The 20,445-nt window shown below is 38.3% G+C and overlaps 1 protein-coding gene across 1 annotated transcript; it reads left to right on the top strand.

The window, feature by feature from the left end:
• Window positions 1-10,765: 10,765 nt before the first annotated feature.
• LOC125264472 (gastrula zinc finger protein XlCGF8.2DB-like) lies at window positions 10,766-17,465 on the top strand. The gene is made up of 2 exons (XM_048183815.1): window positions 10,766-10,804; window positions 16,397-17,465. The coding sequence occupies exon 2, from the start codon at window positions 16,402-16,404 to the stop codon at window positions 17,275-17,277; it is 876 nt and encodes a 291-aa protein (XP_048039772.1). The 5' UTR covers window positions 10,766-10,804; window positions 16,397-16,401; the 3' UTR covers window positions 17,278-17,465.
• Window positions 17,466-20,445: the final 2,980 nt, after the last annotated feature.

The raw sequence follows: 20,445 nt of genomic DNA, 5'->3' as shown, positions 1-20,445 counted from the left end.
CTTTTTCTCATAATTTAACGAATTTGTTCTCGTAATTTAAAGACTTTTTTCTTGTAATTTAATGACTTTATTCTCAACATTTTATCTCGACTTTTTTCTTGAAATTTAATGACATTTTTATCATAAATTAACGAACTTGTTCTCATAATTTAACAACTTTTTTCTCATAATTTAAGGACTTTATTCTCATAATTTAATTACTTTATTCTCAACATTTTATCTCTGCTTTTTTCTCATAATTTAACGACATTTTTCTCATAATTTAACGAATCTGTTTTTGTAATTTAACAACTTTTTTCTTGTAATTTAATGACTTTATTCTCAACATTTTATCTCGAAATTTAACGAGTTTTTTCTCGAAATTTAACAACTTTAATCTCAAGCTGGAGAAAAACACAAGCAAAGAAAGCGAATAAATAGTGGGATACTTTCATTCAGTTTCCCCTATGAAAACCTCGAAAACGAATTCGCAATAATTCAATGCAACAGTGCAAACATCCAGACAAGAACATCACGAAGCTGTAATATTTACACCTGAAAAGTACAACAGCATCGTTGCGGCCGAACGGAACAAGACTCCAGTTAAGCTGAAAAATGCAAGAAAGGCCATTGGTAAGTAAAATGTATTCTATAACTTTACAATAAGAAAAAATGTTTTATACTTTTATAGATATGTGCTAATGTATATTATAATAACTTTTTCTATTTAAGCTATTAATTTATACCAAAATTATAAAAATGTAATTGTTTCTCAATTTAACAACAATTAAATATTTTGCATAACTATTAATTTTAAATTGAATTCATATTACCTCCTTAAAATCATGTTTGGCGTTGAGAAAAGCCATACGAAATGTTTGTGGCTTGGCATCTTGGTTATATCAGCAATGCTTATTTGGCTCTGTTGTGGTGGACTGTGGGTGAAGTTTATTTGGCTCCGTTCATTTTTTTTTTTTGGTTGAAGATTTGAATATATATTTAGACATTCTCAAAGACTATTTAGCTAAGAATAGATGTTAAAAATAACAATCACAATAATAAATATAGCTGCAAGCAGCAATTACGGGGCCAAGCACAAAAACGGCAGAAGAAGCCAGCCAACATGGCTGGGAGCATCAGACCAACAGCAGCAGTGAGCAATTAGAAAAAAAAGTTATTAGCATTTTTGTCAATTTTGTTATAACTTTTGACCACAAGGTGGCGCTGGTCCGAAACTTCTCAGGCTCCTTCAGGGCATTGTCCTGATGACCCATACCAAATTTATGAATTTTGGTCAAACCCATCAGAAGTTATAAGCAAAAATAGCCATTATTCATATCTCCACTCCAGTAGGTGGCGCTGCGCCGAAACACTGTATGATGCCTCAGGTCATGCTTGTGATGACACGTACCAAGTTTGGTCTGAATATGATAAAGCATTGCAGAGATACAGCTTCAAGAGTCATTTTTGCATCATATCTCAAATGTTTTGCTCTGGTATACGAAAACGGTTTGACTTATCAACTTGAAATCCATAACTTTTTGTCGGCATGGTCTGAAGATGATACGGTTCAATTTTGGTGAAAATCGGAGCAACGGTCTAGGAGGAGTTCGAAAAAGTAGGTTTTTAAAGTAAAACAATATGGCGGACAGGAATTTCAGCTGACTATGGCAAATTTGATATCTTTGTTCTCAGCATGACCCAAGGAATCTACTGAGACCAGTTTCATTACAATTGGTTAATATAGACAAAAGTTATTAGCATTTTTGTAAATTTTGTTATAACTTTTGACCACAAGGTGGTGCTGGTCCGAAACTTCTCAGGCTCCTTCAGGGCATTGTCCTGATGAACCATACCAAATTTATGAATTTTTGGTCAAACCCATCAGAAGTTATAAGCAAAAACAGCCATTTTTCATATCTCCACTCCAGTAGGTGGCGCTGTGCTGAAACATTGTATGATGCCTCAGGTCATGCTTGTGATGACACATACCAAGTTTGGTCTGAATATGATAAAGCATTGCAGAGATACAGCTTCAAGAGTCATTTTTGCATCATGCCTCAAATTCGTTGCTCTGGTATACGAAAACGGTTTGACTTATCGACTTGAAATCCATAACTTTTTGTTGACATGGTCTGAAGATGATACGGTTCGATTTTGGTGAAAATCGGAGCAACGGTCTAGGAGGAGTTCGAAAAAGTAGGTTTTTAAAGAAAAACAATACAGCGGACAGGAAGTTCAGCTGACTATGGAAAGTTTGATATCTATGTTCTCAGCATGACCCAAGGAATCTACTGAAAACAGTTTCATTACAATCGGTTAATATACTCAAAAGTTATTAGCATTTCTGTAAATTTTGTTATAACTTTTGACCACAAGGTGGCGCAGTGCTGAAACTTCTCAGGCTCCTTCAGGGTATTGTGCTGGGGACCCATACCGAGTTTCGTAACGATACGCTAATGCGTTCGTAAAATACAGCATTTTAGCACGAAATTCAAAATAGCCGACGGCCAAAATGTCCGATATGGGAAAATTGGATATCATTTGACTCGGCATGATACCCCGAATCCAACAAGACCAAATTTATGATTTTTGGACAAACCCATCAGAAGTTATAAGCAAAAATATCCATTTTTCATATCTCCGCACCAGTAGGTGGCGCTGAGCCGAAACACTGCATGGTGCCTCAGGTCATGCTTGTGAAGACCTGTATCAAGTTTGGTCTGAATATGATAAAGTGTTGCAGAGATACAGCCTTACTTCTATTTTCGCAAGCGCTACGTACAATTCGTTCGTGTGTTTTTCGAAAACGGTTTGAGCAATCGACTTGAATTCCATAACTTTTTGTCACCATGGTCTGAAGATGATCTGGTTTAATTTTCATGAAAATCGGACTAACGGCCTAGGAGGAGTTCGAAAAAGTAGGTTTTTCAGAAAATTCAAAATGGCGGAAAAATTTTCATGACGGAAAATGACGTCATATGATGCAATCGATTCGTCTTGACCCAAGGAATCATAGGAAAAAAGAATTTTGTTTCTAGCCCTTATGGTTCAAAAGTTATTAGCATAAACATAAGTGCAACTTTGGACAGCTGGTGGCGCTAGAGGGATTGAGTTAGAGACTCCAAATTTGCTATGGACAAAGGTCATTCTGTCCTCTAACTGTGTGCCAAATTTCACAACTTTCCCGCAAGCGGTTCTATGGGCTGCCATAGACTTCAAGAGCGGAAGAAGAAGAAGAATAATAAATATAGCTGCAAGCAGCAATTACGGGGCCAAGCACAAAAACGGCAGAAGAAGCCAGCCAACATGGCTGGGAGCATCAGACCAACAGCAGCAGTGAGCAATTAGAAAAAAAGTTATTAGCATTTTTGTCAATTTTGTTATAACTTTTGACCACAAGGTGGCGCTGGTCCGAAACTTCTCAGGCTCCTTCAGGGCATTGTCCTGATGACCCATACCAAATTTATGAATTTTGGTCAAACCCATCAGAAGTTATAAGCAAAAATAGCCATTATTCATATCTCCACTCCAGTAGGTGGCGCTGCGCCGAAACACTGTATGATGCCTCAGGTCATGCTTGTGATGACACGTACCAAGTTTGGTCTGAATATGATAAAGCATTGCAGAGATACAGCTTCAAGAGTCATTTTTGCATCATATCTCAAATGTTTTGCTCTGGTATACGAAAACGGTTTGACTTATCAACTTGAAATCCATAACTTTTTGTCGGCATGGTCTGAAGATGATACGGTTCAATTTTGGTGAAAATCGGAGCAACGGTCTAGGAGGAGTTCGAAAAAGTAGGTTTTTAAAGTAAAACAATATGGCGGACAGGAATTTCAGCTGACTATGGCAAATTTGATATCTTTGTTCTCAGCATGACCCAAGGAATCTACTGAGACCAGTTTCATTACAATTGGTTAATATAGACAAAAGTTATTAGCATTTTTGTAAATTTTGTTATAACTTTTGACCACAAGGTGGTGCTGGTCCGAAACTTCTCAGGCTCCTTCAGGGCATTGTCCTGATGAACCATACCAAATTTATGAATTTTGGTCAAACCCATCAGAAGTTATAAGCAAAAACAGCCATTTTTCATATCTCCACTCCAGTAGGTGGCGCTGTGCTGAAACATTGTATGATGCCTCAGGTCATGCTTGTGATGACACATACCAAGTTTGGTCTGAATATGATAAAGCATAGCAGAGATACAGCTTCAAGAGTCATTTTTGCATCATGCCTCAAATTCGTTGCTCTGGTATGCGAAAACGGTTTGACTTATCGACTTGAAATCCATAACTTTTTGTCAGCATGGTCTGAAGATGATACGGTTCGATTTTGGTGAAAATCGGAGCAACGGTCTAGGAGGAGTTCGAAAAAGTAGGTTTTTAAAGAAAAACAATACGGCGGACAGGAAGTTCAGCTGACTATGGAAAGTTTGATATCTATGTTCTCAGCATGACCCAAGGAATCTACTGAAAACAGTTTCATTACAATCGGTTAATATACTCAAAAGTTATTAGCATTTCTGTAAATTTTGTTATAACTTTTGACCACAAGGTGGCGCAGTGCTGAAACTTCTCAGGCTCCTTCAGGGTATTGTGCTGGGGACCCATACCGAGTTTCGTAACGATACGCTAATGCGTTCGTAAAATACAGCATTTTAGCACGAAATTCAAAATAGCCGACGGCCAAAATGTCCGATATGGGAAAATTGGATATCATTTGACTCGGCATGATACCCCGAATCCAACAAGACCAAATTTATGATTTTTGGACAAACCCATCAGAAGTTATAAGCAAAAATATCCATTTTTCATATCTCCGCACCAGTAGGTGGCGCTGAGCCGAAACACTGCATGGTGCCTCAGGTCATGCTTGTGAAGACATGTGTCAAGTTTGGTCTGAATATGATAAAGTGTTGCAGAGATACAGCCTTACTTCTATTTTCGCAAGCGTTACGTACAATTCGTTCGTGTGTTTTTTCGAAAACGGTTTGAGCAATCGACTTGAATTCCATAACTTTTTGTCACCATGGTCTGAAGATGATCTGGTTTAATTTTCATGAAAATCGGACTAACGGCCTAGGAGGAGTTCGAAAAAGTAGGTTTTTCAGAAAATTCAAAATGGCGGAAAATTTTCATGACGGAAAATGACGTCATATGATGCAATCGATTCGTCTTGACCCAAGGAATCATAGGAAAAAAGAATTTTGTTTCTAGCCCTTACGGTTCAAAAGTTATTAGCATAAACATAAGTGCAACTTTGGACAGCTGGTGGCGCTAGAGGGATTGAGTTAGAGACTCCAAATTTGCTATGGACAAAGGTCATTCTGTCCTCTAACTGTGTGCCAAATTTCACAACTTTCCCGCAAGCGGTTCTATGGGCTGCCATAGACTTCAAGAGCGGAAGAAGAAGAAGAATAATAATAAGCGTACGGAACGCCAACAATAACAATAGGTGCCTAAGCACCTTCGGTGCTTGGCCCCTAATAATAAATACAAAGTAGCAAATACAGTGTCAAGAGTGTCAACTCTACTTTTTGTTTTGTTGTACCTCAAAATCATTTGAGGCTTCCTGTCCTCTCGCTCACAGATTGCTGCCTCTTTGTGGACGGTGCTCATGAGTAGCACATTTTTGTTTTTTTTAGCACAGTATGACACGATGGTATGCGTCTCTGTGAAAGCAAACAGCGATGAAAATCGAGCCCTGCCTTTTGGATTTGTCAAGGAGTTTGGAAGCTCCGGCTTGTTCCCGCGCACTGTTCCAAGCATTCTTAATGTTTTTTAAGTCTGTGCCAAGAGCATATGATGTGAAAAAATTGTCACGTGACAATATGTCCTTCCGGGCCTTGTGTCATTTCCATTACAACTCGCTTGCCCAGGTTTCTTTTCTTTTTCCATAAAAGTCACCAAGTACCTTTCTGATGAAGCAGTGATTTTTAACATTTCAAAACAGAATGTTTTCGGTCAAAAGTGACTGAAGAGCACCAGAGGGTTAATTAAACATTTTCCTCCCATTAAGAAAATGCTAAATGTGATATTAAAAGACGAAACTTAGTAAACAGTATACTAATAAAGCATACTATACAAAAAAAAGGGTTTGTACAGGATTTGATCTTAATATCACTTAGTAGGGCGACATAAAAAGCTTTTTATAACGTTTCTTCTATGGGAGGAAAATCTTACATGAATCTTATATGATTGCGTTTAGGGCTGCACGATATATCGCACGATACGAAAAATAACATTGAACTTGAATGCGATTATCACTTAAATGCGATTCTTAGTGCGATTATGAAAATCACAAAGGCTGCGATTGTTTTTTATGCGCGGCTTGTCAATGAAGTATGGCTCCAAATGCTAATCCATCTGAAAGCACCGCGAGTTTGAGTCGCTTATAATGTGCATTTGAAAAAGCAACACGCGTCAAACTTCTTTTCAGACACGAGAAGCACTTATTAACATCTTGTCCAACAAAAGACAACATTTAATAACATGTTTTTACTCCAAACTCACTTCATAACGACAGTTGAGTGTCCTTCTGTGAGATGATGTGGCTTCTTACACAGAATAAGGCAGTCGTGTGTTTATTAGTCATGTTTAATTAAAGCGTTTTGTTTATTCAGCTACAACGATATGACACATATTATCTTCTTCTGCTGCAGGGCATATTTTGAGTTTCTGCGCAAGAGCGCCCTCTGGCTTTCAGATGGAGAAGCATTTACTACTGATCACAGAGCCGTACAGCTCTGACAAGCTGCGCATTAAATAATCACAGCCTTTGCCATATCGCGTGCGATTTTATCGCGATAAATCTTGCAGCCCTAATTGCGTTCAAATTCTGGGCTCAGCTGCTTTTCTGTATTTAGTATGGTTTATTAGTATGATGTTTTCTAAGTTTGGTCTGTTAATATCACACTTAGTATTAGTACATTAAGCCACGTTAAGCGTTTTAGAATGTCCCCTTCAGTCGTCTATGGGGATCCTTAGGAATCCGATAAAATGATTTCCCCTTTGCTTTTCCCCACCTGTTCTGGCATCCTGGCTCACAGCAGCTGTCCACCATGTTGAAATAGTAAGGTTTGTAAGGTCTAAACAGTCTTTAAATTATTTGTAAGTATTTATAAAGGTTACGCTAGAATTTTATTCACTGATGTTTTTTCTTCCTTTTGTTCTACTGAAAACAGACCATTGCTTCTGTATTCAGTTTAATTGACACTTTCTAAGTTCTCGGTAAATGCACACATATGAAATATAGATATTTGGTGATTATCTCTCTTCTTCCGTTTTGATTTTCTCTAAATAACAAGCCTGAAAACCACATAAAAGCATAGAAGAGAACCGAAAGTCTCTTGCTATTGATTTAATTACAAATATGTGAAAGATTAACCCTAACTGTACCTTTTAGAAATCATTTTTGTATTGAATGAACTACATTGTTACATGTAACATATATGTATATTTATGTAATTATTTTCCTGACCTCTAGGGGCAGGAAAACGTGGTTTACATTTGTCTTGTTTAGCAGATTCCTTACACCTGTGGACCATTACCAGGTGCTTAAAGGAAGACAAGTTTCCACACTTCAGCGGCCGTCCAGAGATGGAGTTGTGCTCTCTTTTGAAATGGAGTTCTTTAATTTCACTAGGGATGAAAGGAAAGGTCCATAAATTATTTAAATCAGAGTTCGGATAGCAGATAGATGTTCGGAGAATGTTTAGATTGTGCTTTAGGGAGGGTTCTTGAAGAAAAATCATTTCTAATGAAGAAGTTATTGCATTTCTTACATAAACAATCATATTCCTTTACTTGAATCAGTGGTGTTCATATATTAAACAAATCTTTAATCAAAGTTAGTTTTTTAAACTGCCAGGAATACTTTTAATCACCTTATTAAAGTCTCTTACTGAAATTGTAGCACTTTTCAAAGAAACAAAATCAGAAAAAAAGAGCACTAAAGAGCTCCTTGAGCACTAAACAAATCAGAAACAAATCTATATAAATATTTTGATTCACCCATTCCTTGAAAAAAAGGGGATTTGTTACCAGATGGTACATTTTCATTATTCCACATAATACACGTGTGTGGGGAAAGATTATGTTTGAAAGCAATCTTCCAGGATTATAGAACTTGTTTTGAGGTAATTTTTAGAGTTTGATAAGTACAGCAAATTACTTAATATTACAAGATAGTAAGAATTTAAGGTCACCACAGTGTTTGAATAGTTAGGTTAGGGATCCAAAACCAGAGGTAATCCATTATTAGAAACACAACTCTTAATCCAGTTAATTTTGAATGTCTGGTTGATGAAAATCTAAAGCGTTAAGACCATCCTCCTTGTAACTTCTTATCAAGGATTTCCTCTGAACACATTCAGTTTTATTTATTTCTCAAAATAAAATGGAACAACAGAGAGTCAATAGATTTAATACTTCTATCATCATTATATATATATATATATATATATATATATATATATATATATATATATATATATATATATATATATATATATATATATATATATATATGGAAAGAGCAGAATAAACTAGGCATGATATTCCCTCAGCCTCAGGCAGCAGGACTCTCCCATTAATTGTCAAGGTCTCTCTGCAGCGTCTGAACAGGACTTCTTTATTTTGGAGTGACGACATGACGTCATAAGAGTGCGCCGCGATCCTGCTGTATCTGCTGTGATTCTGCTGAAGAAAGGTTTGTTTTCAAATGAATCCGTTTAATTCGATAGAAAAAGTTCAACGTTTTAATAGTTTCTTACAAGCGATGTGAAATGAGTTTATTTACTATTTAATGTGAACATTGTGATTCTTTATCTAACTGTAATGAAGGATATTTGTGTGAGTAAAACTCATATCCACTGATGAGAAACAGTAAACCTGCGTCTCATTTCTCTCTCTCTCTCATATTATATATATATATATATATATATATATATATATATATATATATATATATATATATATATATATATAGAATCATAAATCAGTCTTATCATGAACACGAGTTCAGTCTCTGGCGAGTAATGATGGAGAAACTGAACTTTTCAACTCCGAGTCAATTGAATCAAACACTTTGAGAAATTGTTCAGTGAATCGCGACTCGTGCTGCTCAAACAGTGAACGACAAACACTAACAAACTAACTAATCATGTTTTCATCAGTCATAAAGCAGTTTATCATGAACACGAGTTCAGTCTCTGGCGAGTAATGATGGAGAAACTGAACTTTTCAACTCAGAGTCAATTGAATCAAACACTTTGAGAAATGATTCAGTGAATCACGACACGTGCTGCTCAAACAGTGAACATGAACGAGAACAACAAACACTAACAAACTAACTAATCATGTTTTCATCAAAGTGTAATCTTTTAAATATAATCTATAATTCATTAAATACCAAGTCTACATCATAAATGCCTAAAAATGAAGTGTTTATTAATTTGCAGCGTTAGTTTTGATGTTGTTGTGTAACCAGGTCATTGAAGACCATTAACTCTATTAATTAGAGGTGTAACGGTACACAAAACCGACAGTTCGGTATGTCCCTCGGTTTTATAGTCACTGTTTGGTACGGTTTTCTGTACAGCAGGTGGGGAGAAAACTTAACATAAAATTGCTTTATTTATTAAACAGTAGTTTACTGAACAAATTGAGTTTTTGTCTTAAAATTCATTAAATTAAATTATAACTTAAGTGTCTTAAGGATAAAAAAAAACGTGCATCCCCACCTGCAACCCAACATGAAAATATTATTCCACCCGCTTTACATAAAAATTGGCGGGTCACTTGTTGGGTTCCTGCCAGCGTGCAGGACTCTGATGTAGGGAGCCCTTACTTGAACATTATGCTACTATAATATTAAAGGTTAACAACTTGAGCCTAAATTCAATCGCTTTTTATTTTTAGATAAAATAATCCAACACTCAAATTGCATGCAATCATATAAAGCTGCACCTTAAGGCATTAACTTCTAAATGTCTTTACTCCAGTTTGTTATTGAAATATAATCATTTCTACACAGTGGTTGTCGTTTTCATGACAGATTTATATAAACGTGCATTAAATGAATCAAGACGTCACTAACAGGTTAAATAAAATATAATGAATATATGAGCTAATTCAGTGCATATATTTAGTGAAAGAGTTAATTTCTCTGGTGAACTAACAAGCTGTGGACACTGAATGGCTTTTCTGAGGTAAATGCTACATGACATATTGTTTACTATCTGATTTATTGACGTCTTTCTGCCGTTGAAACACTGATTGAGCGATTACATGAGATATGGCAGTTTCTGTAAGTTGTACTGGTATCTTTTCTACATACCTTCAGCTGTTTTTTCATGTTTAATTCTGTAACATTAAAGAGGAAGAGATGCTCGTGCTGCCGGTTTTAACAGTGATCTGTCACATCACAAAGAGCGTCAAAACGGCATTTTCTGTTTAAATTTGATGATTTTGTAGACATAATTTGAAGGATGGCACTTTGCTTTCTTGTCGAAAGTTACAAAATGCAGCGCTTATTGCAATTTAATAGGAGAACTCAATGTTGCAATGTAATGCTTCGAGCACCATACCGAAAACCCTGTACCGAAACTGTTCAGTATGAATATGTGTACGTTACACCTCAACTGTTAATTATTCTCTTCTTAAAGATGGCGTTTATCAAAGAAGGAGACTGAAGACATGAAGATTGATTTTATTAAAGAGGAGACTAAAGACATGAAGATTGATTTTATTAAAGAGGAGACTGAAGAAACAAGAAACATTCAGTGTGAAACATGAAGATACTGAGGAACAAACAGGTTGGTTTTATTCTCACAGCTGAACTCAGGCTGCATTTACACTGCAAGTCTTAATGCACAGATCCGATCTTTTGACCATATCTGATTTTTTTTGTTATTGGGCCCGTGTTTTTACATTCACTTTAGATGCAACTGGTATCCGATATCTGTGTTTACATTCATTCCCGCCCAAAATGATTGTCATTGATAGTTTTGCATGCACATAGTAGACCCTCAGTTTTAATAGCATGGCCATTCAAAAAGTATTTACAAGTCCTTCTCAAAAAATTTGCATATTGTGATAAAAGTTCATTATTTTCCATAATGTAATGATACAAATTAAACTTTCATATATTTTAGATTCATTGCACACCAACTGAAATATTTCAGGTCTTTTATTGTTTTAATACTGATGATTTTGGCATACAGCTCATGAAAACCCAAAATCTCAAAAAATTAGCATATTTCATCCGACCAATAAAAGAAAAGTGTTTTTAATACAAAAAAAGTCAACCTTCAAATAATTATGTTCAGTTATGCACTCAATACTTGGTCGGGAATCCTTTTGCAGAAATGACTGCTTCAATGCGGCGTGGCATGGAGGCAATCAGCCTGTGGCACTGCTGAGGTGTTATGGAGGCCCAGGATGCTTCGAAGCGGCCTTAAGCTCATCCAGAGTGTTGGTCTTGCGTCTCTCAACTTTCTCTTCACAATATCCCACAGATTCTCTATGGGGTTCAGGTCAGGAGAGTTGGCAGGCCAATAGCACAGTAATACCATGGTCAGTAAACATTTACCAGTGGTTTTGGCACTGTGAGCAGGTGCAGGTCGTGCTAAAAAACGAAATCTTCATCTCCATAAAGCTTTTCAGAGATGGAGCATGAAGTCCTCCACCCTGAAGCTAGCTGCATTGACCCTGCCTAAAAACACAGTGGACCATCACCAGCAGCTGTCACCCCAGACCATCATTTATTCACCCAGGCATTTTGGCATTTCCTTCTCCCCAGTTGCCGGCACCTAAACCTGAGCAACAGTATGCTGCTTCTCTGTAGCCCAGGTCAGGCGCTTTGCCGCTGTTTCTGGTTCATTTCTGGGAATGCGGCACCTTGCTTTCCTGAACGCCTGTGCACGGTGGCTCTGGATGTTTCTAAATAAGCTTCCGCATCCCCCACACTCCTTTTCCATCTTCCTCATTACCTCTTCTCGTTGTGCAGCGTTTTTTGCCAACTTTTTCCTTCCCACAGACTTCCCACTGTTTTGATACAGCACTCTGACGCCTGCATTTCTTTCTGTGTCTTACCCTCTCGTGAGGGTGTCAATGATGGCCTTCTGGACAGCAGTGAATCTTAATCCGTAGTTTTTAAAAGGTTTAGGTGTTTATATGGAGTTGGCCCACCTTTTGCAGAACTTTTCATGATATGCAATTTTTTGAGATTTTGGGTTTTCTTGTATGCAAAATCTCAGTTTAAAACTAAAAGACCTGAAATATTTCAGTTGGTGTGCAATGAATCTAAAATATATGAAAGTTTAATTTTTATCATTATATTATGGAAATAATGAACTTATCACAATATGCTAATTTTTGAGAAGGACCTGTATATATTCATGGAGTGGCCATTTACCTGCCAGGGGTGTGTTTTCCAAAGCAAACTATGGCTGCAAGTTTTGTGTTAAACAAGTAAATTAGCATGGATTTTATGAGTCAGTAAACATTTAAAGGGATAGTTCACCCAAAAATTAAAATTCTGTCATCATTTACTCACCCTCATGTCGCTGTAAACCTGTATGAGTTTATTTCTTTTGCTGAACACAAAATAAGATACACTATATTACCAAAAGTTTTGGGATGCCTGCCTTTACGTGCAAGAATCTTAATCCATAGGGTTTAATATGGAGTGGCCCACCCTTTGCAGCTATAACGGCTTCAACTCTTCTGGGAAGGCTTTCCACAAGGTTTAGGAGTGTGTTTATGGGAATTTTTGACCATTCTTCTAGAAGCACATTTGTGAGGTCAGGCAGTGATGTTGGTGAGAAGGCCTGGCTCACAGTCTCCGCTCTAATTCATCCAAAGGTTTTCAATCGGGTTGAGGTCAGGACTCTGTGCAGGCCAGTCAAGTTCCTCCACCCGAAACTCGCTCGTCCATGTCTTTATGGACCTTGCTTTGTGCACTGGTGAACAGTTATGTTGGAACAGGAAGGGGCAATCCCCAAACTGTTCCCTCAAAGTTGGGAGCATGAAATTGTCCAAAATGTCTTGGTATGCTGAAGCATTAAGAGTTCCTTTCACTGGAACTAAGGGTCAAGCCCAACCCCTGAAGAACAACCCCACACCATAATCCCCCTCCACCAAACTTTACACTTGACACAATGCAGTCAGGCAAGTACCGTTCTCCTGGAGCCGCCAAACCCAGACTCGTCCATCGGATTGCCAGACAGAGATGGTGATTGGTCACTACAGAGAACACATCTCCACTGCTCTAGAGTCCAGTGGTGGTGTGCTTTACACCACTGCATCCGACGCTTTGCATTGCACTTGGTGATGTAAGGCTTGGATGCAGCTGCTCGGCCATGGAAACCCATTCCATGAAGCTCTCTATGCACTGTTCTTGAGCTAATCTGAAGGCCACATGAAGTTTGGAGGTCTGTAGCTATTGACTCTGCAGAAAGTTGGCGACTTCTGCACACTGTGTGCCTCAGCATGCGCTGACCCGCTCTGTGATTTTACGTGATCTACCACTTCATGGCTGAGTTGCTGTTGTTCCCAATTGCTTCCACTTTATGATTCCACTAACAGTTGACCGTGGAATATTTAGTAGTGAGGAAATTTCACGAATGGACTTATTGCACAGATGGCAACCTATCACGGGACCACGCTTGAATTCACTGAGCTCCTGAGAGCGACCCATTCTTTCACAAATATTTTTAGAAGCAGTCTGCATGCCTAGTTGCTTGATTTTATACACCTGTGTCCATGGAAGTGATTGGAACACCTGAATTCAATGATTTGGAAGGGTGTCCCAATACTTTTGCCAATATAGTGTACTTTGAAGAATCTTGACCAAACAGTTGACGGCCCCCATTGACTTCCTCAATAGGACTAAAGTACTATGGATGTCAATTGCAACTGTCAGCTATCTCGTTACCAACATTCTTCAAAATTTGTATTCAACAGAAGAAAGAAACTTGTACAGGTTTGGAAAAACATAATGAGTAGATGACTGAATTTGTATTACTAGCCCAATAATATTTCAAGCCAGAAGTCAACATTTTTATTGCAAGTGCCAAAAAACAAAACAAATACAAAGTTGGACATAGGTAGTTTTCTTGATATGTGCTCATAAATGTAAATGTCTGTAACTCTTAAATTAAACTATAAACTCTTCTTTCTTTTTTTTTACCAAGCTTGACACATATGGGCTCAATGTGAGGACGCATAAAAAAGTGGTGGGACTGTGCCACTTGGTGGTGCTATAATTAAATAAAACTTGAAATTTGCTCTTACTACAGTACCTTTGTACCAAAAACATAGCTACCATTTTAAAAATATATATGAAGCTGTAACTCTGCAATGGTTTTACAAATTGACACAAAACTCTGGCTGCCTCGCTGTCTTATGAGAATGACTTGTACGGCAGCATTTGTGCATGAATGCACCTCATGAAACTGATTTCAGACAGACTTCTGAGGCAGCGTTTAAAAACAGCGTTTAAAACAGTTTAATGATCTACAGAAAAAAAACTAAACAGAGAAATTACTACTGTAGTAATTAATTATCAAAATTGAAATATGTTGATCAAAATCGTACATTTATACACAAACTGAGCAGCAAAGGATACATCTATGCTTCCTTCAAAAATCGATCAGATGAAGGTAGGGCTGCGCGATTAATCGCATGAGATTGTCATGCGTGTCTCATCAGTAAAGCCGGTTCTGTGATTAGCGGTAAATGTCCATCACCTGCTTTCAAATGGAGCGGCACTTAATATACAGAGCCGTAGTTCGCGGACAAGCTACGCAATATCGCGTTCATAATCGCAGATGAATCGGCTTCGATTATGAACGCGATATTGCGTAGCTTGTCCGCGAACTACGCCTCTGTATATTAAGTGCCGCTCCATTTGAAAGCAGGTGATGGACATTTACCGCTAATCACAGAACCGGCTTTACTGATGAGACACGCATGACAATCTCATGCGATTAATCGTGCAGCCCTAGATGAAGGTATCACATGAGACAGGAAGTGAAGCTAACATTGGATTCAGACGTGCCTTGATGCCTTCCTACCTTGAAATGTGTCCTCAGAAGGCAGCATTTTCCAGTTTTTGGACACAGCCTGTGTAATTGTTATGCCACACTGACCACATCAATTAGGTGACAGTGCCACCTACTGGTCAAACACAAACAGCAATTAAATCGGTTACACTTTATTTTAAGATGACAGTTACATTGCAATTACTCAAAGTACTGAGTAATATAACTACATTTACTTAATATAGAGTTAGGGTTTGGTTTGGGGTAATTAAGAATTATTTACATCATTATAGTAAGTACATGTAGTATTGAGTAACTGCATCACCTTAAAATACAGTGTTACCATTAAACAGCAACTGATTGCATCTATGATCTTTCAACCATTTTGCCTAAAATTATGTAAATATGTCTAAAATTGTCTCGTTTAAGAGGATCCTTAGTAACAGGTGGATTTTTATACTGAGATTAGCTCATATATATGATCCTCCCAGGTCATGTCTACATTGTCTACTAAAATTTCTTCTGCTTCACTTCAAACTGTCAGCTGTTTGACCCTCTAAGTCTGATTCGTTTGACTAGTGTGATCGCTCTGTACTGTGCCCTCGCCCGCTTGAAGAGGCATGGTTGGACTGCTTGGGCGCGGTACAGTTGTTGTACGTGCCGGAGTATGGAAAAGCTACTACTATTGTGTGTTATGCTATGTCTGACATCATTACAACAACACATATCTTCAATTACTAACAGAATAGTACTCTTTTTCAATTAATATAATTAATTCAAATATATTTAGGTTTATAATGGGTCCGGTTCTCACCTTATTGGTGAACAGGAATTGTAGTTTACGTTTAAAGCTGCAGATTCCTCTATCAATGTCAGCTCTCTTCTAACAAGCTGATGATCTTAACCAAGTGTGATAAATAAGGAGATATACAAAACATCCTTGATCAAACACACCTGCCAAAATTGAACCCAACCCCAAAATTGAACCCAAAGTTTTCAGAACTGCATTTTATTATGTATAAAACTTAACTCTGCAAGACTGTCCCTCCAGGACCAAAGCTGCCCATCCCTGATCCATAGGATAGGATAGGGTGTAGAGCAGGAGTGTCCAATCCTACTCCTGGCCACCATCCTGCAGACTTTAGTTCCAACCCCAATTAAACACACCTAAACCAGCTAATCAAGGTCTACTAGGCATACTAGAAACTTCCTGTCAGGTGTGTTGAGGCATAGTTGTAGCTAAACCCTGCTGGACAGTGGCCATCCGGGACTGTGTTTGGACACCCCTGTTAAAGAGCATACATGTTGTTGGTTTTGATGCATTAAATGTCTAAATTGTTTTGTCTATTTTTTTTGCCCTAGATCTAATGACACTGAAAGAAGCGAGTCATGAACTTCATAAAAGGGAAGAAGAGAAAGAACATTATGGTAAACATCATGATTTCTTGACTTGGGAAAGATCGACACAGGCTAAAAAGACTTTATCACAAAACAGAGCTCAAAAGACAGGATATACAAGTTATTTCACCTGCCAACAGTGTGGAATGAATTTTGATCAATATAGAAACCTTCAAATCCACTTGAGAGTTCACACTGGAGAAAAGCCTTACACTTGTCAACAATGTGGACAGAGTTTTACTGTAAAGGGAAACCTTTTAGTCCACATGAGAATTCACACTGGAGAGAAACCTTTCACCTGCCAACAGTGTGGAAAGAGTTTCAGACATAAAGGAAACCTTATAGTTCACATGAGAATTCACACGCAAGAGAAGGCTTACACCTGCCAACAGTGTGGAAAGAGTTTCACACATAAAGGGAGCCTTGAAGTCCACAAGAGAACTCACACTGGAGAAAAACCTTACACCTGCAAACAATGTGGGCAGAGTTTCAGTCAAAAAGGAAACCTTATAGTCCACATGAGAATTCACACTGGAGAGAGCCCATTCACCTGCCAACAGTGTGGAAAGAAATTCAGTCAAAAAGGACACCTTACAGCCCACACGAGAACTCACACTAGAGAGAAGCCTTACACCTGCGATCTGTGTGGGAATGGCTTTACACGGGAACTAAGCCTTAGGGAACACATGAATATTCACACTGGAGAGAAGACATTCATATGTGATCAGTGTGGAAAGAGTTTCAGATTTAAAGGTAACCTTAAGGTCCACTTGAGGATTCACTTGAAAGAGAGCTCTTTCAGAAGTCGTCACTGTGGAAAGAGCAGAGGTGTAAAGAGTACCTGAAAACAATACTTGAGTAAAAGTACAGATACCTCACATCAAAAATTACTCGTTTACAAGTTTCAAATCACCAATTCTAATACAACTTGAGTAAAAGTCTTTGAATATCTGAATTTAACTGTACTTAAAGCTGTTGTCTGTAACTTTGTGTGTTCAAAATGTACCAAATAAGAATGTACAACATGAAACTATTTTCCAAACTGTGTTTTTGTCTTATACTGAATCATTATGGTACACTTATAAGTGTTTATATTTGTTTAAGTGTATAAGTGTTTATATATAAAGGTGCTGGTCATATAATTAGAATATCATCAAAAATTTCACTAATTCCATTCAAAAAGTGAAAATTGCATATTATATTTCAAATGTTTCTTTTAATTTTGATGATTATAACTGACAACTAAGGAAAATCCAAAAAATTCAGTATCTCAGAAAATTAGAATATTGTGAAAAGGTTCAATATTGAAGACACCTGGTGCCACACTCTAATCAGTTAATTAACTCAAAACACCTGCAAAGGCCTTTAAATGGTCTCTCAGTCTAGTTCTGTAGGCTACACAATCATGGGGAAGACTGCTGACTTGACAGTTGTCCAAAAGACAACCATTGACACCTTGCACAAGGAGGGCAAGACACAAAAGGTCATTGCAAAAGAGGCTGGCTGTTCACAGAGCTCTGTGTCCAAGCACATTAATAGAGAGGCGAAGGGAAGGAAAAGATGTGGTAGAAAAAAAGTGTACAAGCAATAGTGATAACCGCACCCTGGAGAGGATTGTGAAATAAAACCCATTCAAAAATGTGGGGGAGATTCACAAAGAGTGGACTGCAGCTGGAGTCAGTGCTTCAAGAACCACCACGCATAGACATATGCAAGACATGGGTTTCAGCTGTCGCATTCCTTGTGTCAAGCCACTCTTGAACAACAGACAGCGTCAGAAGCGTCTCACCTGGGCTAAAGATAAAAAGGACTGGACTGCTGCTGAGTGGTCCAAAGTTATGTTCTCTGATGAAAGTAAATTTTGTATTTCCTTTGGAAATCTGGGTCCCAGAGTCTGGAGGAAGAGAGGAGAGGCACACAATCCATGTTACTTGAGGTCCACTGTAAAGTTTCCACAGTCAGTGATGGTTTGGGGCGCCATGTCATTTGCTGGTGTTGGTCCACTGTGTTTTCTGAGGTCCAAGGTCAACGCAGCGGTATACCAGGAAGTTTTAGATCACTTCATGCTTCCTGCTGCTGACCAACTTTATGGAGATGCAGATTTCATTTTCCAACAGGACTTGGCACCTGCACACAGTGCCAAAGCTACCAGTACCTGGTTTAAGGACCATGGTATCCCTGTTCTTAATTGGCCAGCAAACTCACCTGACCTTAACCCCATAGAAAATCTATGGGGTATTGTGAAGAGGAAGATGCGATATGCCAGACCTAACAATGCAGAAGAGCTGAAGGCCACTATCAGAGCAACCTGGGCTCTCATAACACCTGAGCAGTGCCACAGACTGATCGACTCCATGCCACGCCGCATTGCTGCAGTAATTCAGGCAAAAGGAGCCCCAACTAAGTATTGAGTGCTGTACATGCTCATACTTTTCATGTTCATACTTTTCAGTTGGCCAAGATTTCTAAAAATCCTTTCTTTGTATTGGTCTTAAGTAATATTCTAATTTTCTGAGATACTGAATTTTGGATTTTCCTTAGTTGTCAGTTATAATCATCAAAATTAAAAGAAATAAACATTTGAAATATATCAGTCTGTGTGTAATGAATTAATATACAAGTTTCACTTTTTGAATGGAATTAGTGAAATCAACTTTTTTATGATATTCTAATTACAGGTCCTTCTCAAAAAATTAGCATATTGTGATAAAGTTCATTATTTTCCATAATGTAATGATAAAAATTAAACTTTCATATATTTTAGATTCATTGCACACCAACTGAAATATTTCAGGTCTTTTATTGTTTTAATACTGATGATTTTGGCATACAGCTCATGAAAACCCAAAAATCTCAAAAAATTAGCATATTTCATCCGACCAATAAAAGAAAAGTGTTTTTAATACAAAAAAAGTCAACCTTCAAATAATTATGTTCAGTTATGCACTCAGTACTTGGTCGGGAATCCTTTTGCAGAAATGACTGCTTCAATGCGGCGTGGCATGGAGGCAATCAGCCTGTGGCACTGCTGAGGTGTTATGGAGGCCCAGGATGCTTCGATAGCGGCCTTAAGCTCATCCAGAGTGTTGGGTCTTGCGTCTCTCAACTTTCTCTTCACAATATCCCACAGATTCTGTATGGGGTTCAGGTCAGGAGAGTTGGCAGGCCAATTGAGCACAGTAATACCATGGTCAGTAAACCATTTACCAGTGGTTTTGGCACTGTGAGCAGGTGCCAGGTCGTGCTGAAAAAACGAAATCTTCATCTCCATAAAGCTTTTCAGCAGATGGAAGCATGAAGTGCTCCAAAATCTCCTGATAGCTAGCTGCATTGACCCTGCCCTTGATAAAACACAGTGGACCAACACCAGCAGCTGACATGGCACCCCAGACCATCACTGACTGTGGGTACTTGACACTGGACTTCAGGCATTTTGGCATTTCCTTCTCCCCATTCTTCCTCCAGACTCTGGCACCTTGATTTCCGAATGACATGCAAAATTTGCTTTCATCCGAAAAAAGTACTTTGGACCACTGAGCAACAGTCCAGTGCTGCTTCTCTGTAGCATAGGTCAGGCGCTTCTGCCGCTGTTTCTGGTTCATAAGTGGCTTGACCTGGGGAATGCGGCACCTGTCCACCTGTCTGACTCAGTCCACTGCTTCCGCAGGTCCCCAAGGTCTGGAATCGGTCCTTCTCCACAATCTTCCTCAGGGTCCGGTCACCTCTTCTCGTTGTGCAGCGTTTTTTGCCACACTTTTTCCTTCCCACAGACTTCCCACTGAGGTGCCTTGATACAGCACTCTGGGAACAGCCTATTCGTTCAGAAATTTCTTTCTGTGTCTTACCCTCTCGCTTGAGGGTGTCAATGATGGCCTTCTGGTCGGCAGTCTTACCCATGATTGCGGTTTTGAGTAATGAACCAGGCTGGGAGTTTTTAAAAGCCTCAGGAATCTTTTGCAGGTGTTTAGAGTTAATTAGTTGATTCAGATGATTAGGTTAATAGCTCGTTTAGA

This window comes from Megalobrama amblycephala, linkage group LG1, assembly GCF_018812025.1.
Source record: "Megalobrama amblycephala isolate DHTTF-2021 linkage group LG1, ASM1881202v1, whole genome shotgun sequence".
Lineage (NCBI taxonomy): Eukaryota > Metazoa > Chordata > Actinopteri > Cypriniformes > Xenocyprididae > Megalobrama > Megalobrama amblycephala.
This window is presented reverse-complemented; position numbering and strand designations above follow the sequence as displayed.

Excerpts from the sequence above, each read along its gene's own strand:
- LOC125264472 (XM_048183815.1), top strand. The coding sequence starts at position 16,402 with ATGACACTGAAAGAAGCGAGTCATGAACTTCATAAAAGGGAAGAAGAG.